Here is a 26,533-nt window from a genome sequence, read left to right on the forward strand (position 1 = left end):
ATTTATTTGTCAAATAAAATCCAAGATGAAAAAAAAAAAGAACAAACAAAACCCCAATAAACTGAAGGATAAAAACATGTTTTCAGTTACTGTATCTATCTTCTGGACTCAGTAAATATTTTGTGATTGCATGAGATTATGGAGGATAGAAATTTGTGCCTCAGGTTGATCTTTACTGGATCTGTGTTCCTGAAGGTATTTTCCAACATCTGCTGCTGTTTCTGTTCCATTATGTGATTAAAATTGTTTTTAATAGTGAGGAAGTCTTAAGGATGTTTCCTAACATTGTTAAAGTGTGTCAGCAGTTTTCAACCCTTTGTTAGTATTATAAAAGAATGAATATCATCAGTGACAAAAGTTTTTGTATGATGTAATGCAAGAGAGACTTCCTGAGGCCTTGTTCAGACTATGCAAAGTAAGCTTTAGTCAAGTCATTTAAAAATGAGGCTGAGATTCTGGGAGAGACTGAGCCTGTGATGAGGATGGAAATGTTGCTTTCATGAGAAGAGGATGCAGAGCACTGACTGCCAGAGCATGCATGTTCTCTCCATAGCACATGAATGTTGCTGATTGCAAAGTCCCAAACTACTTACCTAGAGAAGCTGCTTTCTAGGATCTGCCAGTTACAGTAAATGTCCTCCTGCTCTTAGTTTGGTAACTCCCTTTTATTTCAATGTATGTTTTCTTTCCTGCTTTTATTATTTGGTCCTATTTTTCATCTTAACAGCAAGTCATACAGAAAGGGAGAAAAAAAGCTTGCATTAGGTATCCCAGTTTTGAGGGCAGAAGCTTCAGACTGATGAAACATCAAAGGGAACAATTGGCAGAAAGGAAGGGTTTCTCCAAAGAAGCCCAAACTGGATTGGCATTCATAGGAGTGTTACTTATGTGGTATATGTAGTCTTTAAAATGCTGTAACAGTGGAAGTTCAGTAGAACAGCAGACCTTTCTTATAGTATGATACTTAAAAGAGTATAAAGTAGTAACAGCAGTAAAGTTGACTTTCAGGAAGGGGAAAGACAGAATTGGAATTACTAACAATTTGAAAGTTCTATTCTACTACATGTTTCAGTAATATTCTTGTGGACATCAAGCTGCATGAACCAAGGCTGCAACACAAAGATGCCATTGAGTTAGCAGGGAGGGATTGTGGAGACATGTATTGCAGTGGGGCTTTTTTGTGTGCGTGTTCTGTAGCCTGTCTGCACAGATAGTAGAAACCCAGCTATAACCAGGGTGCCTTTCTGAATGATTCTAAAGGTAGAATTACAGCTTTCTGTATCTAACTTATATATTAATTAAAATACATAACATATATTGAGAGCCAGATGGGAAAAGATCATGATGCCAAGCATCACCTGCATCTCCTTGTTTGTGTGCCTGTTTTCTTGGGGCTCTTTGGTGATCTACCTGAACAGAACTTTTTAAATGCAAAACTAGGCTTTAATTCTAAGTGGGCTCAGTTGAATGTGGTAAGCACAAAACGTGGCTGAATGAGAAAACGTAATTCAAGTCTTCCAGGAAGTCTCTAATCTAAGGAGTCAGTGTTCTGTTTCCTGGAAAAGTTTGAGCATTGTCTTTACCTCTGTGTAAAGGAAGGACTCTCTCCAGGTGACTTTATCCAGTTTGTTTTCAGGAAGAGAAAACCATAAGGTATTTCAGAAATTTAATGTTTTTCTCATCTGTTTATTGATTTTTATTTATTTAAATAATAATAATGGCAGGGTATATGCATATACTTTTTCATTACCATACTTAATGTGTATAGTGATGCGTCAGGCTTTTACAAAGGGGCTAGCCAGGGTCCCCAAACAATTTTGCAGCTGTAAGGCTAGTCCTTGAAGGAAGAGTTATGATTCCACATACTGAAAAATAAACTGAAGTACATAGCCTTCCTGAAGTGCATTTGCTTAAGAGTTGATTATGTAAATACAGATGGTCATACATGGTATTCCAGAGTATGTATTTTGTCTGACGAATGTTTTCAGTTACGTGTCACTCAGGCTAATATAAAAGTCCCAAGGGATGAAGTTGTAGACCCTTCTGCTCAAAGAAGAGTGGACTTGTTCTGATTTTCCATGGGGGGGAAGTACCATGTGTTGTCTTGCCATGTTCCTTTTCACCAAAGAGTTCCTTGGGTAGTCGGGAACAGAGCATGGAGCAGATGTCTTCGGGCATGCTAGTGCCAGTTCTTTCATAGGCTCCCACAGATCCTTTAATATCTTGATTTGAGCTTTGATCAGTTATATCTTGTTTTCTAGAAGAGATCATTCCCAAAATGAACTATGGGCCTTGGATTATAATTCCTGCAATAGATTCAAGTGTGGCTTGAGTGTGTTGCAGGGTTCTTGTTGCATCTTTAAACATGGTAGCAAATACTTGATTGTTGTTACCAGTATTAGCCATGAAAAATAGCTGTAGGGTGAGGATTGTTCTTCATTGCTTTGTAAAAATATTGTTGGAAGTTTGTTTATTCAGGGGCACATAAACAGGCACAGTTAGTAAATGCCTGCAGGGAATTAGTAATGCTGAAACTGTGTTCCAACTGGTAGTAGGCTAGTGACTTCTGTTCTTGAAAGTGAGTGATTCCTCTTGCACTACCTAGAAGGGTGGAAAGTTGCAAGGAGAGGGGATACACATTGATGTGGGAAACAAATGCTTAATTTTAATAGCCATTAAAACAATGAAATTGAGCAGTGGTGTCGGTGTGACTGGGAGATGTGGATGCTATACCTTTTTTTTTCTCTTTTTCTCCCCATTTAGGGCTTTGCAGTTGCTCATTGACTGCTGAACAGCATGCAGTCCTTTCGCGAGCAAAATAGTTATCACGGAAACCAGCAGAGCTACCCACAGGAAGTGCACAGTTCATCCCGACTGCAGCAGTTCAGTCCCCGGCAGCAGGCCCAGATGTTCCAGAGCTTTGGAGGAGGTGCCGGCAGTGGACGTCGTGGAGCAACGGGAGCCTCTACAGCAATGCCTGGTGAAAGCTCTGGCCATCAGAGTTACCAAGGTTTCAGAAAAGAAACAGGAGAGTTTTACTATATGTCTGCCAATAAAGATCCAGTAGTGTCAGGAGGGCAGCAGCCACCTCAGCGCAGGCCTTCTGGACCAGTACAGAGCTATGGCCCCCCTCAAGGGAGTAGCTTTGGGAGTCAGTATGGAAGTGAGGGACATGTGGGCCAGTTTCAGACACAGCACTCGACCCTTGGGGGTGTATCCCACTATCAACAGGATTATACTGGTCCTTTTTCTCCAGGGAGTTCCCAGTATCAGCAGCAGGCTTCTAGCCAGCAGCAAGTGCAGCAGCTGAGACAGCAGATCTACCAATCTCATCAGCCTTTACCCCAGGCTTCCAGCCAGTCTGCTTCTAGCACCTCACACCTGCAGCCCATGCAGCGTCCATCCACCCTGCCTTCCTCTGCTTCTGGATACCAGTTACGAGTGGGTCAGTTCAGCCAGCACTATCAGCCACCTTCGTCGTCGTCGTCGTCCTCATTCCCGTCCCCACAGCGTTTTGGCCAGTCAGGACAGAATTATGATGGAAGTTACAGCGTGAATTCTGGCTCGCAGTATGAAGGCCATGCTGTGGGTTCCAATGCACAGGCATATGGGACCCAGTCAAACTACAGCTTTCAGACTCAACCAATGAAAAGCTTTGAGCAGTCAAAGCTGCCCCAAAGTGGGCAGCAGGGGCAGCAGCAACAGCATCCACCTCAGCATGTAATGCAGTATTCAAATACTGCCACCAAGCTCTCTCTTCAAAGTCAAGTGGGACAGTACAGCCAGACCGAAGTTCCTGTAAGGTCACCGATGCAGTTCCACCAAAACTTCAGTCCAATCTCTAATCCGTCTCCTGCTGCATCTGTGGTTCAGTCTCCAAGCTGCAGTTCTACCCCTTCTCCACTCATGCCAGGTGGAGATAACCTCCAGTGTGGGCAAGGCAACATGTCCATGGGTTCTAGAAACCGAATCCTGCAGATGATGCCTCAGCTGAGTCCTACACCATCTATGATGCCAAGTCCCAATGCTCATGGAGGAGGATTCAAGGGGTTTGGGATGGAAGGACTGCAGGAAAAAAGGCTCACAGATCCAGGGCTGAGCAGCCTGAGTGCTCTTAGTTCTCAAGTGGCCAATCTGCCTAACACTGTCCAGCATATGTTGCTTTCAGATGCCTTGGCACCTCAGAAGAAAAGTTCCAAAAGGTCATCCTCTTCAAAGAAGGCTGACAGCTGCACCAACTCAGAAGGCTCCTCCCAGGCAGAGGAGCAGCTCAAGTCTCCCCTAGCAGAGTCCCTTGATGGTGGCTGTTCCAGTAGTTCAGAGGATCATGGGGAAAGGGTGAGACAGCTGAGTGGCCAGAGCACCAGCTCAGACACCACTTACAAAGGAGGTAACTTAGAGAGATCCAACTCCTCACCAGCACAGGGCTCTCAGAATGAGCCATCAAAACTCAGCAGCAGCCCTGCAGCTAGGGAAGATGTGGCCTCCCCTGGCACAAAGGAAGCTGTGGTGGCTGTAGAAAATGCCCCCAAAGTGAATGAAAAGGCAGTTGGGGTGATTGTCTCCCGGGAAGCCATGACAGGAAGAGTAGAAAAGTCGGGTGGACAAGATAAACCTGGACAGGATGATACTTCCACAGCCACTCAGGCACCAGCTAGTGCTAGTGGAGCAAAAGAAGCTGGGCAGGCAGGGACACAGCCAGAAACTCAAGGAGGAAGCAAAGGAAGCAAAAGTGGAGATAACACTAACCATAATGGAGAGGGAAACAGCCAGCCTGGTCATGCAGTTGTTGGGCCAAATTTTCCTGCAAGAACAGAACCTTCCAAATCTCCTGGCAGTTTAAGGTACAGTTACAAGGATAACGTAGCAGCAGGTATACAGAGAAATATTGGTGGCTTTCCACAGTATCCTTCTAGTCAGGAAAAGCTGGATTTTCCAGGGCACAGTGAGCGCAAAGGCCGGAATGAGAAGTTTCCCAGCCTCCTGCAGGAGGTCTTACAGGGGTACCACCACCACCATCCAGACAGAAGGTACTCCAGGAACGCACAAGAACATTCTGGGATGGCTGGGAGTTTGGAGGGAGCCATGAGGCCTAATATCTTAATCAGTCAAACCAATGAATTGACCAGTAGAGGCCTCTTAAACAAAAGCATGGGGTCCCTCCTGGAAAGCCCTCACTGGGGTCCCTGGGATAGGAAGTCTGGCAGTGCAGCTTCTGATATGAAACAGATAAATCTAGCCGATTACCCTATTGGTAGAAAGTTTGATGTGGAGTCTCAGTCATCTGCCCATGAAGGGGGGACACTCTCAGAGAGGAGGTCAGTGATCTGTGACATATCTCCATTAAGGCAGCTTGTCAGAGATCCTGGCCCTCACCCAATGGGGCACATGGGTCCTGAGGGCAGAAGTGGAAGGAGTGAACGTCTTGCCCCTGGCTTGAGCCAGTCGGTAATACTCCCTGGTGGTTTAGTATCCATGGAAACCAAGATGAAAGCTCATAGTGGGCAAATAAAAGAAGAAGACTTTGAACAGTCAAAGAGCTCAGCTAGTCTCAATAGTAAAAAAACAGGAGACCATTGTCATCCTGCTGGCATCAAGCATGAATCTTTCCGAGGCAACGCTAGCCCTGGAGCTGCAGTTTCCGATGCTGCTCCAGACTACATTCCCCAGCAGGACAGCAGATCAATGCAGATGAGACGAGGACCTGGCAGAACTGGAAGCAGCAGGGGCAAATCACCTTCTCAGTTTCAGGATCTTGCTGATAAGCTGAAAATGTCACCAGGCAGAAGCAGAGGTCCAGGGACAGATCTGCATCACATGAACCCACATATGACGCTGTCTGAAAGAGTCAACAGAGCTTCCTTGCATTCTGCTTACCCTCAGAATTCAGAAGGCCCGTCTTTGGCTTCAGCGTATCACACAAATGCTAGGCCTCATGCTTTCAGTGACCCTAACCAGAGTTTAAATTCCCAGTACCATTACAAGAGACAGATGTACCAGCAACAGCAAGAAGAGTACAAAGATTGGGCAAGCAGCGCTGCTCAGGGTGTGATTGCTGCAGCTCAGCACAGGCAGGAAGGAGCAAGGAAAAGCCCAAGACAACAGCAGTTTCTGGAAAGAGTGAGGAGTCCTGTAAAAAATGACAAGGACGGAATGATGTACTTTCAGGGTAGCTCTTATCACGATACTGGAAGCCAGGAAGCTGGCCGCTGTGTTATGGGGGGTGACAGTACTCAGAGCAAATGTACCGAACTGAAACATGGCAACCAGAAGTTGCAGCATCATGAATCTGGTTGGGACCTCTCTCGGCAAACTTCTCCAGCCAAAAGCAGTGGCCCTCTTGGACCCAATCAGAAAAGATACTGCCCTCAAGAAAGCGATGGGCATCGACGAGAAGAATCTGCAGATTTGCCCAAGCCAAGCAATGCCATGCTTAGGCTTCCCGGCCAGGAAGACCAGTCTCCTCAAAATCCATTAATTATGAGGAGGAGAGTCCGTTCTTTCATCTCGCCTATCCCTACCAAAAGACAGCCTCATGACATGAAGCACAGTGGCAGTGAAGATAAAGGGCGTCTGATGACTTCAGCAAAAGAAGGAGCTGATAAAACGTACAACTCCTACGCCCATTCATCTCAAAGCCAAGATGTTGGCAAGTCGGTTGCAAAGGGAGATTCCTTCAAGAATCTGCCGAGTCCTGATAATAGGAATTGCCCTGCTGTTTCCCTCACAAGCCCGGCTAAGACCAAGATACTGCCTCCAAGAAAGGGGCGAGGATTAAAACTGGAAGCTATTGTTCAAAAAATTACATCTCCTAATATTAGGAGAAGCGTTTCTACCAACAGTGCTGAAACTGGTGCAGATGCTGTCACTCTTGATGACATCCTGTCCCTTAAGAGTGGACCTGAAGGAGGAAATATGACTGGACATGGACCAGAGGCTGAAAAGAGAAAAGGAGACGTGTCAGATCAAGTGGGGCCAGCCAGCCAGGACACAACTGGCGAAGTAACTCTTCCAAGATCCTCAGAAGAGTGGCAAAGCAGTGAGGATGATAAAAACAAGAAAAAGGTCCCTGAAACTGCCAGTGTTGGTAAAGAAGGAGCAGGATCCAGTACAGCAGCACCATCTTCTCAGAAATCATTTGGTCAGGGAAGATCGGAGGGATCTGTAAGTGGAGCTGGAACTCTGACCTTTTCTGACTCAAAACCGATCTCCCCTTCCAGTGTGTTTACTTCTGAACCAAATCCAAAGGCTGAGGAAAAAGATGGAGATGTGACAAACATTTCACCCAAGCCAGATGGTTTCCCTCCAAAGGGATATTTTCCCTCTGGAAAGAAAAAGGGGAGGCCAATTGGGAGCGTAAACAAGCAGAAGAAGCAACAGCAGCAACAACAGCAGCAGCAACTGCCCCCGCCACCACCACCCCCACCGGTACCTTCACAGTCTTCAGAAGGGGAAGCTGTTGCTGAGCCAAAGCCCAAGAGGCAAAGGAGGGAGAGGAGAAAACCTGCAGCACAGCCACGGAAGCGGAAGCCTAGACGGGCTGCTCCGATTGTGGAGCCTCAAGAACCAGAGATCAAGCTTAAATATGCTACCCAGTCTGTAGATAAAACTGACTCCAAGAATAAGTTCTTTTTCCCTTATATTCACGTGGTAAACAAGTGTGACTTAGGCGCTGTGTGCACAATCATTAATGCAGAGGAGGAAGAGCAGAACAAACTGGTGAGAGGTCGGAAAGGACAGCGGTCTTCAACACCCCCTCCTAGCAATGTGGAGAGCAAAGTGCTGCCCACCTCAACTTTCGTGCTGCAAGGCCCTGTGGTAACAGAGTCTTCTGTCTTAGGGCCTCTGGTTTGCTGCCTGTGTGGCAAATGGGCCAACTATCGTAACATGGGTGACCTCTTTGGCCCTTTCTACCCCCAGGATTATGCAGCCACCTTGCCCAAGAACCCACCTCCAAAGAGGGCCACAGAAATGCAGAGCAAGGTCAAGGTACGCCACAAAAGTGCTGCTAATGGTTCCAAGACAGATACGGAAGAGGAAGAGGAACAGCAACAACAGAAGGAACAAAGAAGCCTAGCTGCTCATCCCCGCTTTAAGAGGCGGCACCGCTCTGAGGACTGTAGTGGAGCCTCTCGGTCACTTTCAAGGGGACCTGCTTGTAAAAAGGCAACCACTGATGGTGGCAGTGGTGGTGAAAAGACTCCTTTGGACTCAAAACCGTCTATGCCCACTTCAGAAGGTGGCACTGAGCTGGAGTTACATATTCCTGTACTACCTCTTGACAGCAATGAATTTTGGGTCCATGAGGGTTGTATTCTCTGGGCCAATGGAATCTACCTGGTCTGTGGCAGGCTCTATGGGCTGCAGGAAGCTGTGGAAATGGCAAAAGAGATGGTGAGTACCTAACCTTGCTATATGTAATGATTATTTTTTTTTTTCCCATTTGCAATATGTTTGGAATACCATTTTTTCTTCTTTTTCGCTCATCTTAAACAGTCATCTTTCATCTTAAGTATATCTCTAGTGATGTCCTTTTGATGACCTTGTTTAGATCTCTGCCACACCTGATCAGATAGATTTTTCAGGCATCCAAAAGCTGGATGCTCTTTACCTCCTAAATGTTCTGGGTGTCTGATGCTCTCTGATGATTACAGTGATCTCCCTTCTCCCCCTCCTTCCCCCCTGCCTTTCCTTATTCTATCCTATTACGTATTTAGCATTCTTGAGGGCTCTTTCTGGAGTCATAAAGTGAAAGGACAAGTAGCAGCGGGTGCAAATTGCAACAAAGAAAATTCCAATTTGATATTAGGCAAAAACCTTCACAGTGAAGGTGGTCAGACATTGGATTGAAGGAACGGGGAGCGACAGAAGGTGTGCAATTTTGGAGTGGCGCAAATGTGACTTAGCAAAGCCGTAAGCAGCCCACTTTACCTCTCAAGTTGGATCTGTCTTCAGAACTGACTGCTTTCAGCAGGGATCCCTTCCAACTTAAGTTATTCTGTGATTGCAATACATATTGCTCAACTGTAGAAGAATTTACAGCCCTTAAAAGGTGGATAGAGTAGAATTGCACAGAGATCTGCCAGCTTCAAGTGAAATGTGGGTGGGTTTAATATTGATTAGTATGGATTATACCACAGATTATACTGGTAACTGACTTCCTCAAAGTGCATGTATAAAAGAGTGAGAAGAAATAGGTAAAACAAAAGCAAGGAGCTGTTTGTGGATGGAGACTACTCTTGACTCTGTTCTTGATTTTCTAAGACAGAAGCTGGTGCTTTAAAAACCACAGTTAGGTGGCTTGCTTTGCCATCACCAGTATGTTACATCCCTTTATTTATGGTTACTTTTTGCTTCATGCTCTCTGTCATCAGTCAGTCCATGGCAGAGAAGGCACTAGACTACTTCTTCGTGTTTCCTTCAGATTCTTCCATTCTCTGAGCAGTGTTGGGATCCATTTTGTATCTTCTTTTCCCTCTGTATTGTTCCATACAGTGTGCTCGTTTCCTCCCTATGAGTTTTTTCCCTTCAGGTTTGATTCCTGGCTTGTTCTGAATTTTCACTTACTGTTCTTTGACAGTAATTACATGCTTCTTTGCCCTAACTTGATTTGGCCTGCATTCTTGTTTCTAGCCTCTCATTAAACAAAGTCAGTTAATTTCATTTGGTTTTCATCGAGCCATGCCTGTGTGCTTGTTCTGATGCAACTGTTGAATTTCATATCTTTGATAATTGCAAAGTTTCTTTCAGAATTTCCACCACCATTTGGATTCTACTTGTGATGTGGCTGTGCTTTCATATGTCTTGTAGTTCACCAGTATTTTGAATTTGGATCACTCCAGTCTGATGCTTCCTTTTTCCTCTTTTTTTAAGGCATGTCTTTTATGATTCTTGTTTTGCTCTAATAGCAAATGCCAAGTTCTTGATTGTCCTCCAGCGATCCATTTTGTGTTCCTGTACCTGCAAGGAGTGTAAACCCAGCAGAAACATGCTATGTTGATAGGCTGTAATCAAACTTGTCAAATAGCAGCCAGTTATCCATAGCAGATTTTATGTTTGCATGTTGCAACATGCAGCTCTTTCTTTGCGTGGGATCTTTATGACTTTGTGACTGAATACACTTTGGCCTACCCTTTATCACATTCTTCCAACTGTTGTGATCATCTCTTTGTCACAAGTAGAACATCCTTTTTCTCCTTTTCTTAACGCTTTCATCTACTCTTATGGCACCATACAAGAATATCTCCTTATCCTTTGAACCTTGTGTCCTTTCTCTTTAACTCATCCCTTTAATCACTTGCTTAACTCCTGGCTTTTCTTTTTCTTCATAGTACCTGTAGACACGAGTGTTTGTCATTCCTTAAAAAAGGATGGGTACAAAATGCCTGTGGCCTCCTTGCCTTTGCAACTGCCTCTTAATTTCCTTTCCCTTTTTCTATGTCAGAATTCTTGAGTGCATTGTCTGGGGCTCTTGTCCTCCACTGTGGTTTTGATTGTGCTTTGCTCCAGTTGTAATCAGTGTTAATGGTGAGCTCTTTCTAGCTAAGGTTCAGGTCCAGTACTTAATTTTCCTTTCCCTGTCAGCTACATTTATCACCATCAGCTGTGCTGCTGTTGAAGTGTTGTTCCACCTTTGTTGCCTGTCTGTGTCCTCTTTTGATTACATCCTTTCTTTCCGCTGCTTTTGCAGAGGCTGTTGTTCATTACTCCTAGCTTTTCATGTGGCATTCACTGAAGTTCTGCTTGTGCTTTCCTTCCCCTTTATCCTGGCACACTATGCCTTTGGAGAGCTTTTGGTAACCCAGTAGGGTTTTTTCCCAGTGTCTTGCAGAGCTTCCTTTTTTACTCCAGATTCATGTTTTTCAGCCACAAACTTAAATTGTTCTGGAACTCATGGTGAGTTCTCGGACTCTCACTTCAAAATATGACTTATTTTACAGCATCCTTAATCCATCAACTGCCATCTTGTTATGATTTTTCTCATCACTCAGACTTACAATCTCATTTGATTCTAAAATTATTTCTTCCTAACGCTTCCTATTTAAGTCTGTAAGAAATGCTGCTTGCTTTTCTGTGTATGAGAAGTAGTATGTAGCCTTTTAGTGCTCTCCACTGTTCTGTTACAAGATTCTGAACTGAGGCAGGGACCATTTTCTTGTGTGTGCTTTGTTATTGTCTTACACAAGCACATTAAGAGGTATCCTACCTGAATGCTGGGCTCTTCTGCCTTACCTCCATAAGACTAATCCATCTTTTGCCTCTGTCACAAATAATGGAATAGGTTTTCTTCCGGCATTGTTTTGTTGGTTTTTTTTTTTTTTTTTTTTTTTGCTGCTCCTCGACCTTTTTATCCTATTGTAGCAAATTGTAGTGCTGTATTCTCCACTGGAAGCGGTATATCCTCCTCCTTCACATAGGAGAGGGTTATGTGCAACATGAAGATGGCCGTCACGGTATTCAGAGGTGTACCTGCCGGAAGCCATCCCCAGGCACTGGAAAGACTGTGCTGAACGAGACTCTTTTGCCCCACTGCCTGAGGATAGCCTTCTGGCTCAGGCAGCTGATTTCCTATGCTTGTTGTTATGCTCTTTCTTTACCTTCCCCTTGCTTTGCAAGTGCATTTTGTTTTTGTTCCCTGTGACATGCAGTTCATCAGCGTTAGTGTCAGGAAAAGCAGATGTGCAAACCATGTAGCTGCTTTTAGCAGGAGAGAGTAGACAGATGAGTGCAGAGCCATACAGGAATCTAGGCGTTAGGTTTTGACTGGGATAAGGAAAGACATTAGTGTATGGCATGTGAAGGGTCATGAACCTGGAAGAAGTAAATAGCTCATGTATGTAGCACACTCTGTGCAAGTGAAATACTGCCATAATTCAGAATCTATGTAAATTGCTTGTAATACCCACAAAGGGCAAATGTGCACCAAATTTAAATGGAATCCATATCATTGAGTTGAAGTATCCGACTCTGTTGTTGCTTTTGCAGCATTCCAGTGTAGAAATAAGAAACTTAAACTTATAGTCAAAGGCAGTAAACCATCAAACCATAATGTAGAGGTAGTGGCGTAAGTAACCCCCCCTCCCCTTCTTGTTCTCACACAAACTCGCCTCTTTTTTTCTCACATGGAAGGTCACTACAGATTTTTTTTTCCCTCCTCCCAACACCTCCGTTTCTCATTTGCCTTCTAGAATCAGGAAGGAATTTGAAACATTTTTCTTGCTATGTTAAGTTTTCTGTTCCTTGTAAGAGTAAATGTCCAGTTCTTACTGCGGGGTTTTTCCTTGAGAACAGCCCCATAGTCAGTCTCAAGGAAGGCTTAGAATGCCAGTGAGGTTGCTGAAAGATCGCCTTGTACCAGATGCTTTAGAAGAATTTGAGAGGAGAAGGTATTACCTCAAAAAGGTTTATCAAACTGTGAAGTCACTCTCCTGAGCTTTGAGCGTTCCTTAAAGTGTGATTTCACCCTAGACTGAAGATGTGAATGTATCATCTTCTAAGCAGCAACCTAGTGTTAGAATCTTGTTTTCTCAAAGGCAGAAAAGGTGTTCTGCTTACTCTGACCACTCTGTAAGGCTCTGAGAATGTCAATAGCTGAGCAGATTAATTGGGCTGCTTCAGATGCAGAATGATTTAATGGCTTCTCGTTATTTTAAGGTTCAAACTAGATAGCCTGGCAGATGGACCTACCTGCCAAGTAGTCTTTCTTTCTCTCTTAAACTGTTGTTAAAACCATAGTAAGGGTGCTAACTGGCCTTCTTAGAGCTAGACATTTTTGATTCCAAGGCTAATGAAATCTTGAACTGAAGAAACGCCATCTCCTTAGTTCAGGGTGATCCTGCTGCCTATAAAATACTTTCTTTCAAATATTGAAGATAGCCAGACACCGTGTTTTGGGCTAGTTAAAGACTGTAAGTGTTTTGGGATGAGTTCTTTCCTTTGTGATATTAAGAAACTTACAGCAGGTATTCCTGCAGCAGGCTTGAAAATCTATCCTTATTCTTCCTCTGGAAAATTTTTGGTCTCTCTTCCTAGAGTCATGTCAGCCAATTTTTTGCAGTTATAGATTTGGAAAACTAAGAGTTGCGTGCAGTTTTCTGTATATACCTTGAAGGAAGCAGTTTCTCATCTTCTTATTGTTTTCCTGTTCATCAGAAGCTTATTTTCTTGCGAGATGAAATCTTTGGTTACCTTTGAAACTAGCAAAATCATGGAGTCGCTTCAGTAGTTATCAGCAGATTTAAAGTTCGGAAGAATTGGTGGTCTTTATTCTCGTTATTAAATTGAAGAAGCTGTGAGCGAAGAACAATGCAGAGCACATTGTTAGGTTGAAGATGGTTCTTTTCTGAAAAGCTGTTGACTAGGAGGTGAAATTTCTTTATAAAACACTTATTTTTCCAGGGCAGAGGCTCTGGCCTGTCACAGGTATTACTTCTGACTTTTTTTCATGTGTTGTTTTTTGGGTTTTGTTTCTTCCTACCTCCCCTTGTCAGAACTGACCTTGCTGAAGGTAAATGTAGCTTTTGTTTCTGATGACAGTGCTCTGTAAAAGGAAAATTTGTTTATCCCTGTTTTAAAGATCTGTTTTAGAAGGTCTAAAGAATTTAATGCTTTTCTCATCAATCTCTGCTTTGCTCCCAGCTTGAGACATCTTTTAATTCTTATACATGGAAAGAAGTCCTTGGAAACTGTTTCCTATGTTGCTTCTTACTGGAAAGATCATCTTGGGTTTCAGTCAGGAGAACTTTGGAGTAACAGGTGGTGAAGGGTAAAATCTGCCCATGGTCATGATATAATGGGAGGAGATTCTGGGATTTCTCTCACCAGTCTGGAATTTTGTCTGTTCAGCTGCCCGTGGATTATCTTTCAAAGCCTGCTCCTTACCTGAAGATGAGAAATCTCTGCTTTAGAGCCATTAACAGGCCTGTTCAGAAGGTCAGACTGACTTTGGAGAAGGTTCTTAAAAACCACATACGGGCTCACAGAAGTTGAGAACCTAAATTCATGTCTCTCTCTTTGCAAATGGATACTTAAAATAATGGATTTTTTTTTTTCCAGTACAGTTGGGCAGTGGCAGCCTTCAGGCTCACTTTGAATGTGTCTTTAGTTTGTAAACCTACCTCCAGTCCTACATATGCCATCCAGATTTTATGAAGAACAACTTCTGGTTTCACAAACTTTACTGGACCACTTAAGATTCCTGATCTCCCATGGTACCTTATACATGGAAATCCGTACCACAGAGGATTACTTATTTATAATACTTTGTTTACTCTGTTGGTTTTATAGAACCATTTTCTTTTGTTCATCTCTACCATTCTGGACCGTAGCTGTAAATTCGGTAAAGAAAGGTGCCTACAGGGATCAATAGGAATTACGCTATTTATATTCTCAGATTTGGGAAATCAAAGCTTGACGAAAGTGCTCCCACACTCTGTAAGTAATTGCTTTTAAAAGGTTCCTAACTGTGTGGCTAATCAAATGCGTAAGCTAGGGAATCAGTATAAACTGAAAAAATTGTGGAAGGTTAGCTGCCTCTGGCAAAACAGCTTCTAGCCCCAGAAACCTAAGTAGTGTGTCACCATGAGTCGGAAGGTGTCAGTTTATTCTGAATGTCTCATTTGGCACGGATGTGCCTTGTTATCCCTAAGCCAGGCTAGGAGTGATGTGCTGTCAAGAGGGGTGATCCTACCTCATCCTCTTTGCAAGCTGCTTGCTTCCCTTTTGCTGGAGCTGCATTTGCACAGTGGGTTGACTTTTAGCTAGCTAATCCATCAGAAGACTAGCTTGGGGTGGGGATCTTTGTGCCAGATCAGCCATCTGAATTCACTTACTCTCTGAACCACGTTTGCTACCACTGACAGGGAAGGCCCTTTCCACTGGTAATTAGAACCATTAGATCAAGTTAGCTGTAACACAAAATTGTGCCCAGGTGACCACCACCACTTGGAAGTGTTTTAGATCCACAGTGCTACTGTTTCTAAGTGTTGGGAGATGAATGCTGACTTTTTAAAATTCATTATCCTTCCTTTTAGAGAAGAAAAATGTGCAGAACCTGACTTATTTTTTTTCCCTCCCTTCCAGAAAGCCCCTCAAGTGAAGTTCAGCATCAGGTCAGGGTTCAGCTGAAATAATAATCTGCTGCTTCAAAGACCAAATGCCTGACAAATACTGGAAGGAAAACCTGTGTTTCCTACACCCAAAACTGTACAAGTAGGGAGAAATTTCCAGAGTAGGAAGAAGTGACACTGGAGCTTGTTAATTTTTCACTGTGGGGAAAGGGAAACCAGTAATGAATTCAAGAACTGTTAGCAGTGCTTGAAAAAGGGGTGTATTGAGAACATTGTCTGCTTATTTTTATCTTTGGCAACAGCTTTTAGTATGCTTTAACGCCTCGAGTGAGGACTGCCACAGAATCTTGAGGCACCTTCTGCAGTTACCCTTGAAGTGGTTGAGTTCTTGGTTTTCATTGACAGGCTGTGTCCAAACACCTTGTTGCCTGAGCTGGCAGTGTGCTCGCTCTTTCTCAATGGCAGCCCTTAATACAATTAGTTTAACATTCATTTTCATTCCTTGGGAAATGGCAGCATCTTTCGTATTCTTCCGCAGTGTTACAAAAATAAGAAAGCATGAAATCTTGGGTGGAGAAGAAATTCTGAAAGACAGGCTGAATAATGAACTTCAGATTCTGTTTTCTCAGAAAGGCATTGCCATCTGCTGCTCTATGGAAACTCTGTGCTGTCATGACTCCTGGTCTGTAAGAGAGTGCCACCACAGAGATGAGAACCTGCTAGGAGCCCCTGTTGTATCTCAGTTGTTGTCTTCCTCTGGTAGAGACCTAGAAGTGTGAATGACTGGTGCTACAGCACTTCGGAGCTCACAGCAGCTCTGTGTATTGGTATCACAAGCCTCAAATGCTGAAGAGGTGAGCAGACAGAATCGACATCTACATTTGTGATGCATGTATTTCAATATCTTGAGTGACTGGAAGCCATTCATTACATTTATGATCTGAAGCTGGCTTTCATTTGCTTAATTGTGAGTAGAAATCATGTGAAACTGGTGCAGTGTATTGGTGATGATGAACTGTAGATGGCAGGAGGTACAGCTTAGCTGAGGCTTTGGGCATCAAGATGATACTGGGAAAAGAGGAAAGACTTCTCTGATATTGAGAATTCTCCCCTTTTGTAGGGGGCAGAGAGAAGATGGAGGGTAGGCAGGGAAGTAATTCTTGTACATCTTTACTGGCAGACTCCTTTGCCAGTATTTTATCCTGAAGTATGGGTATTATGACTGTGCTTGCATGTGGTTTTGCGTTTTACTGTTTGTCTAGCATGTGGAGTGAGGAAAGCGGAAAATAGATTTACTGACAATAGACTGTTGGGAAAGAATAGGATGTTTAATCACTTACATTAGTTGTAGCCAGAAGCACTGGAAACTTGTATGTAAAAAGCAACTTTTTCATTCCACATTTGTGGCCTTTCTGTAAAGCATCAGGGATCCTCAAAATCTGTACAATTTTCATTTAAAAACACATTTAAGTATCTTTAATTTCTAAGAAGCTCTTCCAGATGCAAATGGGGCCTTGTCCGTGCAGGAGATTTCTAAACAAAGCTGTAGTGCTTTTTGTCTGGCTATCCACAAGCTCACACAATTCTTTTTGTAAGATTTAAGTTGCCTGTTACTTGTAGAGATGCCAAACTCTTGCTAAATTCTCAATAGTGACTGAATACAATCCATTTATGCGTCATTTTAGCTTGAATCCTTTTAAGTTGGGCTGGTAAATAGATTAAGATGCCCTGAAATTGTGGAGAAGGGTTGTTGTGCTGTTTGTGTTTTGTTTTGTTAACTTAAAGTGAACTAAGATTTTCTTTTTTTTTTTTTAACTTATACGAATTCCAGATGGTAGTCAAGAGCTGTATCCCCTTTACTTCGTTAGAAGAATGCTTCTAACAAATAAGTGTTGAAGGACATTTAAGAACTTAAGAAGCTTATTTTGTTCCATGCCTCTGTGTTTAAAATGGTCTCTATTTGATTACAACCAGGCAGACATGTAAACTTTGAAAAATACTTTCATTGATTTTTGGGGGAAAAAAAGCTATATATATATTTAATCTTTCTTTACTTGTTCAGTTTGATAAGAGGTTTATTTCTAGAGGTAAGAATGCATTACTTTCTGTTGTATAATATGGTATGGATTATTAAAGTCACATTCTATCTTTTGTGAGACTTTTAAAATAAAGAATTATTGTTTATTAAAATACTCATTAGGGACTATAGTGTTAGGACAAGGGGTAAAGGGTTAAAACTTAAACAGGGGAAGTTTAGATTGGATATAAGGAGGAAATTCTTTCCTGTTAGGGTGGTGAGGCACTGGAATGGGTTGCCCAGGGAAGTTGTGAATGCTCCATCCCTGGCAGTGTTCAAGGCCAGGTTGGACAGAGATTGGGTGACATGGTTTAGTATGAGGTGTCCCTGCCCATGGCAGGGGGATGATCTTAAGGTCCTTTCCTACCCTAACTATTCTATGATTCTGTGATTATCCTGAATCCTTTGATCACTGAATAAGCAAAAAATAAGGCTTCAACTATACTAATGTTCTGTCATTCATGATAAAGGAAGGCTCCAAACATTTCAGTGCAAACAAAGTTCAGCAAAAGCTGTAGAAGTGTAGTACTTCGTGCAGTAGCCTCAAGTAGGAATGGTGCAGACAAAACTGAGACATTTGCTCATGGTGGTGTGAGATTTAAGACCATGTAGAAAACAGGTTTTAAACTTTTTTTCTTTTCAAAAGTAAATTTTCATCTATCTGCCATTATAAACCTAGTTATATAACCCCAATACATTTCTTTTAATTAGATAAATGTGTTCTGAAAGTGATTAATTTCCCTAGATTTAGAAAGGTAAACAGTCAACCTGAAGTATAATGAGTATTCATGTAATAATTTAGGAACTACAGCAAAATTAAAACTCAGTCTGCAGGAAAAGAGAATTGGAGAAGAGAGGTTCTGTCTGTGCTGCACATTTTCCCTGAAGGTTGTGGAAGAACCCGGGGATGGAGTTTGGGTGAATCTTGAAACCATCCTTTTCAGCTGATCTGAACTGTGCTGCGCTTGCACTGTTACACTGGGTTGTTTTTCTTTCTACGCAGAGGAAATATTTTCCAAACAATTCCATACACTTAGCTGGACTCTGGTATAATCTTCATGGGTAGAGTACTTTGGAAAAAAGTTATTAATGAGCCTTCATTGTTAGGGATTGGATCTTAGCCAGCTGCTTAGCAATTAAAGTTTAATTGCATGATGATTAGTTTTCATTAGTCAGCAATTAGCGTTTAACAGCAGTCTTGTATTGCTGGAGCTATGGGTTAGCAAAAGTGGCTTGAGCCATGTTGGAAGGTATGTAGTTGAAGATGTGGGCACAAGGTTGCTGAGCTAGGAGCACCTCTGCTATGAGGACAGGCTGAGAGAGTTGGGCTCGATCAGCTTGGTGAGAGGAAGGCTCAGGAGGGACTTGGGAACAGTCTTCCACTGCCTAAAGGAGGCCTACAAGAAATCTGGAGGGGGCTTTTTACAAGGGCATGTAGTGACAGGATATGGAGGGAGAATGGCTTTAAACTGACAGAGGAGGGATTTAGATTAGACATTAGGCATGGGGAAGTGGAATAGGGTGAGGGTAGAGAGAGGTAGGAATGTAGCAAAAGTTCAAGGCTCCTTTGCTGTTAAAGGTACAAAAAAAGTGAAGAGTGTCCCTTGTAAAGCACTTCTGTTCCATTGAGAAGTCTGTTGTGAAGATGAAATATGGCAGTAATTTCATCTAGACTACGTCAGAGTTGTTAGAAGCCATTCTTCTCCCTCACACCTTCCCTTTTGCCAGCACTGCAGTGACCTGCCAGCATAACTGCACTGTGACTGAGCCATGTCAGGCAGCTGATCTGGCCAGCAAATTCAACACACACATGCCCGCCCTCATTTTTATCAAGCTAATTTTTTTGGCTGGACCAGCTTTCTTGACTCTTAGTGTCAGTACTGATACAGGGAAATGTCGCTGCTAGGGATAGGAGGGGCAGCACATTGTGTGAGTACAAACCGATGTCTTAAAGTGGTCTGGAAATGAACGGACCAGCCAAGGTGATGACTTCAGATAGAAAGTTTTTCCAGAACAACATTACTAGTTACACAAACTAGCGGATACAATGAAAGGTACATTTTTAAATTTGTCTAAGGTGGTTCTCAAATGTATACAGCTTTGCAGCATTTGTTACTTGTGTTAAGCACAGCCATCTACTTGTCTAGACGTTTGAAAAGGTGGGGGTTTTTCCTTATTGTTATCCACAATCTAGAAGCACTAGGGACTGAATGCTCCCTCCCCTCTTCTGGGCTGCGTTGGTGGCTGGAGTAACCTAAAGCAGGTACTTCAGTTAAAAGGACTAAAATACCTGCAGTTTCTTTTGAGAAATTCTGATAGTGCTCAGGGAGTTACTTTAACCATGAAGATATACTCAAGTTGTCTTCAACTGTGAAATGTTGGTAAGAGTAGACATAACAGGGTAGGACTTGGCATAAAATACCACCCCTGTTCAACACACAGAGACTTCAGAGTGGCAAAGCCCACCCAGGGCTCTGTGTGCTGCAGCTGGGCTCTTTGTCAGTACCTGAGCTGCTAGTGGTAAAAATTGTGTGTTTGTCTTGATGAGGTCTGGTTGCACAACCGATTGTAGCATAAACACACTTATGTCTTACGTCAACTAGCTATTTTTCTGTCTTAAGCTTTCCGTTTGAGGAAATACAAAAGTTTGATGTTAAAAACTGGTTGTGCAGTCTTCGCTTGCTAATGATTTCTTTTTTATGTTTCTAGCTCCTTCCATTTGATATTCTTTTGATTTATGCTTAGCTCCCTTAGTTCTTAGCTCTGTGTTTTTCTCATGGGTAATCATTTCACAAAATGTGGGGTTGTTGGGTACTTTGCACTATACTGCTGTTAATTGCAGCTTTTCTTGCACCTCTGACTCCTTTATTCTTACTGAGAGCTCACGCTTGCTAAGTTTCAGAAAGTTATTGATGATTAAAGGAGACTGTCCATCTTCATAAAAGACTTACTACTAAGGAATGGAAAGAAGGAGGAGGGTGTCCTGTCATGAATCTCTTGAAATGGGGACTTTGTCTGAAGGATGCTGCTGCTCAGTGGGAAACTTAAAAGCAGGGGGAAAGCGGGGAAAAAGGAAGGGGTGGGAATGGGAGGGAAAGGCAACTTCATGTGCTTGAGCTCAGGTTTGAGAGCTGTGAACTCTTCAGATTTTTGTGTCTGAGCTATCAAAAATTTCCTCTGGCCTTTGACAAGACAGTTAATCTGTAAAATAGGTGTTAAAGCCACTTATTTTGTGACCATTAAGACAAATTTGTAGGGTGCTTTGAAAATTGAAAGTACAGTATGCTTTTAAATTATCAGATCTTCTTCAATGAGAAGATGAAGGAGCTGATACAAGGTTGCCTGTTTTAATTGAGTAGATATAATGGGAGGAAGCTAAGTTAAAGTTCGTTCATGTATCATTTAGAGTCAGGTCCACATAAGGTGTTCATCTGATGTTGGCTTTTTCCTTTCTGGTAGAAAGCTAAAACGCTGAAGACCCTAACTTGAATGTACTGGTACCATATGTACATTCATTATTAAGTTTGCTAGGTGTTTTCTGGGAGAATAACCCTTCAAGCTAAATTTTATCACTAAAATTTCAGAAGTGACACAGTGCATAACTGATGCTTTCCAGCAAAACAAGCGGGTTGGTTTATTTTCCTAGGTATCGGAAAATTGTTCACGTTATATCAGAAAAAAATCCAATATGCATGTTATAGGTACATAAAACTATTCTACGAGGGTTTAGTGCAGTCTTAACTACTATGCTTTACTTTAATTATTCCTCCTTTGAAGTGTCACACGTTATCATTGGGGAGAATAAGGATTCTTTAGTGGTACCACATAGTACTATTACTCTAAGCAGAAATCTTCAGAGGCAGTTCCCGGGGTAAGTGGGTAGTTACCAATAAATTCAGTTTTCTGGACAAATTAGCTTCAGCAGCAGTGCCAGAAGAAGAATTTTCTGTTCTGAGTCTCTGAAGCTGTCTAACAAAGACTTTACTGCTGACTTACGCTCTTCAGGCTACAGCCTCCAGAAGGTGGAGGAATAGGAAGTTAGAAGAGGGGTGTGTCTGTGTAAAATAAATGAAAAACAAAACAAAAATGCCTGTATCCTTCAGTTTCTGCCTCAGGTGGAAAGAAGATTGAAATTTCTCTTTGATCTTGAACGGTGACTTGTTTGTAGTTGTCTATGGCTTATAGCAGTCCTTTTTATATTAGTGTAGATTGATCTCGATTTATAAAAACTGAAGATCTGGCTTGCAAATAGGTAGATATTACTGCTTTTACCATGATTCAGCAGTGTTCTGAGCCCAAGAGATCTTTGTGAAGTATTTTCCCTTCAGGGAACCAGACAGCTCCTTAATCCTTTGTCAGAGGAAGTTCTTCCCCCACGAGAACAACATTAAGTCTGTCCTTAAAGGAAACTACTGACACTGCCTCAGCGGCTTTGTAATATCCAGCTGGAGTGCCATCCGGCCTTGGACTTCTGCTGCTATTTATATTTGCTGCTGCTTCTAAACTGCTGCTAGCTCATACGAAGTTTTCCTGGGTCATGTGTCTCTGGCAAGCCTCCTGACCCTAGATATTTTTGAATAAATTCAGTTTAGAATTCATGAGAAGTAGCTATTATTGTAATGGGCAGTTTAGGCAGCACATATGTCATTATAGTTTATAGGTTTTTTCCCTGATGATTATTGAATAGTACAAGAACATATTCCTCTTTAAACCCGTTCAGATTTTTGGCCAGCAAATGTTATTTTACGTACAGCACCTCCTTTGTATATGAGATAATTTCATCAATGTGTGTTACTGATTTGTTTAGTTTTCCTCAGCTGTGATTATTTATTGCAGTAGTTCATGAGCTTCTATCTTCTTTCCAATTTTCTTTTTAACACTGGTGTGTTACTTGACAGCTTATCACTAAAGAGTGTTGTACTGACTCTCAAGCATTTCTCTTTCTGCAAGCACTGCACCTTTACCTCTTGGATTAATCTCATCTGCTGTTGCTCATCTTTGGCTTCTTTTCCTGGGTTGTAGCAACCGCCACCAGTGACCTCAGGAATACTTGTGTGCAATTTGCTACTTCTTACAGCTCTGCTGCTAGCTATTGCTTCAGCAGCCTTCTGGAGGATCTGTTGTCTTCTCATCCTTCTCTTTTTAACAGTATTCAGTGGTATATTTATTTGCTACCTTTTCTCTAGTTGATAACTTTCTAGTAAGATTAGCATTGTACTTTTTTCACTTGTCCTTGCTTGCAGTGGGCTATCGTTTGGTTGTGCAATAGGAGCAGCTCTTTAGACTAATTTCAGAATTGATGTTTGTATTAATGAGAAACCGTCCATTTGGAATGCTGTTACAAGCATTTTTTTTAAAACTATCATTTTCAAATGCCTGCTTCTTTCACATTCATCTGCTGACTTCCTCTTTTCTTATGCTCAGACATAAGTTACTCATAATTATTTTATGTGCCTTCATCCTGCTGCTTTTTCTTCTTTCAGTTTCAGGAACTTATGATCTGCTTCCCCTCAGTGCATCCTGGCTAATTTCCTAAATGAAATGCCTCACTTTCAACACCCTGCATGTTTACCTTTGTTTTCCTTCACGCATTTCTTCAAAGCCTTTCTTGTCTGGGATTTCTGCTGGACGATTGGATATGGTTAGGCTGCTGCTGTGATGGACTCTGCCTAATGCTGCTGGCTCAGTCCCACTATTCCTGTTTCATCCCTTTGCATCCACCAGTGCTTTGTTCTGTATTACCGAAGTGTCTTGCACAGTGGGGTTCTGTTTATGACGAGGGCTTGCACAGATTACTACAAATAATGACAAATGGTTTATTTCTATTCAGTGTTACAAGTCTTTGAGTTGTTGGCTGGGTGGATTTATGCTGCACCCTTTTTCCTGCTAGGTTGCATGGGTATTTAGTATCTTGTAAGAATCTCTTACATTTACTGTTCAATTTTGCCCTTTTTTTTAAGCCTTTACAAAGGTTTTACTTCTGTTGAATCCACTGCCACTAATAACATAGTGATTGTGTCCTTAATGAAGTAGACCTTTACTTTCTTTGAGGAGATAGTGCCATCTTTTTTTTCTTTGACCAGAGAAAAAACTGGTTCCATCATGCAGTTTGCTTCTTGAAAGCAAATTCCTGGAATTGTTTGGATTTACTTGTTTATGTCAGTTTTATCCTTTTTTTGTCAGTGTAATCATTGATATTCAAAGATTTTGCTTTACAGGGAGGAGCTCTTGGTAATTATCTAATTTATCCAAACCCTCTTCCCTTATAGCAGTGATTTGCTTTGTTTTAAGGCAACCACATGCTATTGTTTTACACCACGCTTGGTAGACCTTGTGCTAAATGGAAATTCGCTATATATTTGGATATTTTCTGTATAATCGGTACCTAAGGTGGTCAGGAAAGAAACCTAGTACTGGCACAAAACCCAAATGCTCTCTCTTGTTGACTCTGCTGTTCCCACAACTCTGTATGTCCTTATCACATAATCACTGCTGGAAAATTTGATTTTCTTTTACCTCTTCTTTTATCTTTCAGACCTTTTGGTAGCTAAATTGCAGTTACTGTTGCACATTTAATTCTCCAAATGAATGGCCAAGATAACATAAATTGTGTAATTTTTTTTTTTGCTAGACTTTCATACTTTAGCAAATTCAAATCCATATACATCTGTGTGGTTGTCTGAAACATTTCTCTCATTCAGGGTGGCTCTTTGTCATCAAAAGAAAGAAGATTTACACATTTCTTGTCTTGGACTTGGTAGTCTGTGTATTACTTTAACATCCTTTTGAAAATATGAAATTGCTGCAATGGTGTGTACTCATTAGCCTGCTTAATTTGAAATTAAACATGCTTTTTTATGACCATTTATAGTTTCTGGTTTTAGTTAATTTTGCTAAATAGGTTTTAGTTAACATCAGTTTACGTGTGAAGTAGCAAACCTATAATCTGTTTCAGATATGCTTGGTCCTTATTCAGGTTTTTTTCTCCTTCCGTTGTGCAAGAGGCAGGAATGGTTCATCATCTTCTATGACTTTTTCAGCTTTTCACCAAGTCTCGTCTCCTAGAGTATGTTCATACACATTTAAGCCTTTGATCACTTCACCAAGTGAGTGAAACACTTAAGCTTGTATGGAGTAGTGAACATGAATTTATTGCTTAGATCAGATTTCAGCGCTTTGATATGGTGTTACAGTTCAGCTCAGCCTTCCTGTTCTGGAGGTAGACTGAAGAGGCTTAAAAACTTGTAACCTGACACTGTAATTTCTGGGTGCGTACATAGTTTTTACTAATCATGGGGTGGTTTTTGTTGTTCACTGAGGAATTTCACAATCAAATTATCTTGGTCTACAAAACAACTGCCGTTCCAGGCAGGTGCAAAAGTATGTTTTGTTGTGGTGTCCTGCCGCCAGCAGTGGCCAGGAGCACTTATCTTTGGAGATGCATAGTAAACCAGGCATGTACAGAGTGCTACTTTCATGTTTTCTCCCTCCTTTCGGCAATCACAGCTTTAGAGTAGTCTCTTTTGCATCACTGTGTTTAACTGGCAGTGGCATACCTATCCTTGATGAATTTGTCTCATCTGGTTTTGAACTTGCTTGTCTTTTTGCCAGTGCAGTGTTTTTTGGCAGTGACTTTTGTAGTTTAATTATTTGTTGTGTGGAGGGAAAAAGAAAAAAAAAAACTGGAAGCTGATTTATCATAGATTTAAACTTGTTATTTACCCTTCCTTCTTGGAAACGGCCAAGAATGCCCACTATATTTGATTTTGTAGATCTCAGTCCCCCTTCCGTTACCTCTTTTCCAAAATACTTATTTTTTTTCTCATGTGGAAGCTCTTCATGTTATTTCTGCAGTGTGTTTGGTTTTTTTTCCTGATCTGTGATCCTTTATTAATAGGGTGACCAGAACCACACACCATATAAAGACATCAGGGTGCTGCTACAACAGTAACAGATAAACATAATGAAGATTTGGGTTTCATTATTGATTTGTTTTCCTAATAACTTCTTAGGTTCTGGCTGTCTTGTTTCTGCGGTTGCAGGGACTGCATGATGGTTTTGTCCAGGATGACTACTGATACCTTCCCATGATTAATAAAAGTTAATTTAGAATCCATCATTGTGTGTATGCTTAGGTAGAAATCTTTCCCCCATGTGTATCACCTTGCACTTAACAACGTTAATTTTTATCTCCATTTTATCATGCTGTTATCCAGGGTTGGGAGATGTTTTTGCAGCTGTTTGCCACCAGTGTGAGATCTGACTTACCTTGGATAATTTCACAAACTTCACAAGTTTTCACACCTTACTGTTCACCCCCCTCTTTGAGGGTCTCTATAAGTACAGGTGCATAGCTTACATGTCTGCATAAGAACTTAGAAATTTCTGCTGGCAACCCGTTCCTTGTCAAAACAAGCAATTTATTTCTGTTCTTACTATTTTCTCTTTTTCTTTCAAGTCGAGGGAAATAGAATGCTCTGTTTTTCATTTCAAGTGCTTCTGTTGTACTTTAATCAGTTTTGTGTGTATTGAATCACATTTTCCTTTTTTAAGACATTTTTCAGTTCTTGTGGGTTTTTATTTTTTTTCCATGACATCCATTTTGAGCTGCAGCTTCCCTTTTGTGCTTCAGCAGCCTGTGCAGCACTGCAGTTCTGACTTTTTACTGTGGTTCCTAATGCAGCTTTATTAGTGTAGCATCTTCCAAATCATTGATTTGTCTGTTTGCTGAAATCTTGGAGTCTAAATTCATCCTTAGTTTCTTAGCTTGAAGATAGCTGCCCAATTTTACTTCAGTGACTATTTTCCTTTTATTATTATTTGCTTGCTGCAGGAGTATATCATTGTTGGCAAGAGATCCCTTATAATCAAGTTTAAAGGATTTTTATCTTTTTAATTGTGGTGTTTGTGTTTTTCTCTGGTATTCTGTGCCTGTTTTTTGGAGAACTTTAATTGTTTGACAGGAAATGGAAACTAATAATTCTGTATCCTTCAGGACTGATTGTTATCTGTAGCCCCAGTCACATAAGCAAATTTTTTCATTAACCAGTATCTGCATATCAGAGCAGCAGTGCTGTTTTCCTCTCCTGCTTCCTAAAAATGTCTGCTCACCCTGCTCTTGTTCGTCTCAGTCCCTTTCTGCAGCAGTCTTCCAAAAGAATCACTTATCCTTTTCTCCTGTAGCAAACAGTCCAAATGTTCTTGGGTTTAGCTTTCCTTGTAGCTAGTTGGAGTAAGCTGTCTCTGCATCCCGCTTTCCAGGAAAGAGAATGCGGCTGCCTGCTGCTTCTGTTGCCCTTTCGCCTGGATATTAAAGCTGAGCCTCTGCATAGCCTGCCAAGTGCTTAACCAGAAATAGTCAGAAGGCCCTCCTTCCTAATATTGCAGC

At 41.8% G+C, this 26,533-nt stretch overlaps 1 protein-coding gene across 7 annotated transcripts in view; it reads left to right on the forward strand.

Annotated features, from left to right (window-relative positions):
- TCF20 (transcription factor 20) overlaps positions 1-26,533 on the forward strand; it is a 128,412-nt gene that overhangs the window by 81,608 nt on the left and 20,271 nt on the right. For all 7 annotated transcript variants that reach the window (XR_009965904.1, XM_062624201.1, XM_062624205.1 and 4 more), the window contains exon 3: positions 2,764-8,394. Coding sequence is in view for 6 of the 7 variants with exons in the window: in XM_062624201.1 (XP_062480185.1) it covers positions 2,797-8,394 (5,598 nt within the window). In the remaining variant the exon portion in view is untranslated. The remainder of the gene's footprint in view (positions 1-2,763; positions 8,395-26,533) is intronic.

The sequence above is a fragment of the Pezoporus occidentalis genome, unplaced genomic scaffold (genome assembly GCF_034315485.1).
Source record: "Pezoporus occidentalis ecotype Australia unplaced genomic scaffold, CSIRO_AGI_Poc_V1 ctg263, whole genome shotgun sequence".
In the NCBI taxonomy this organism is placed as follows: Eukaryota; Metazoa; Chordata; class Aves; order Psittaciformes; family Psittacidae; genus Pezoporus; species Pezoporus occidentalis.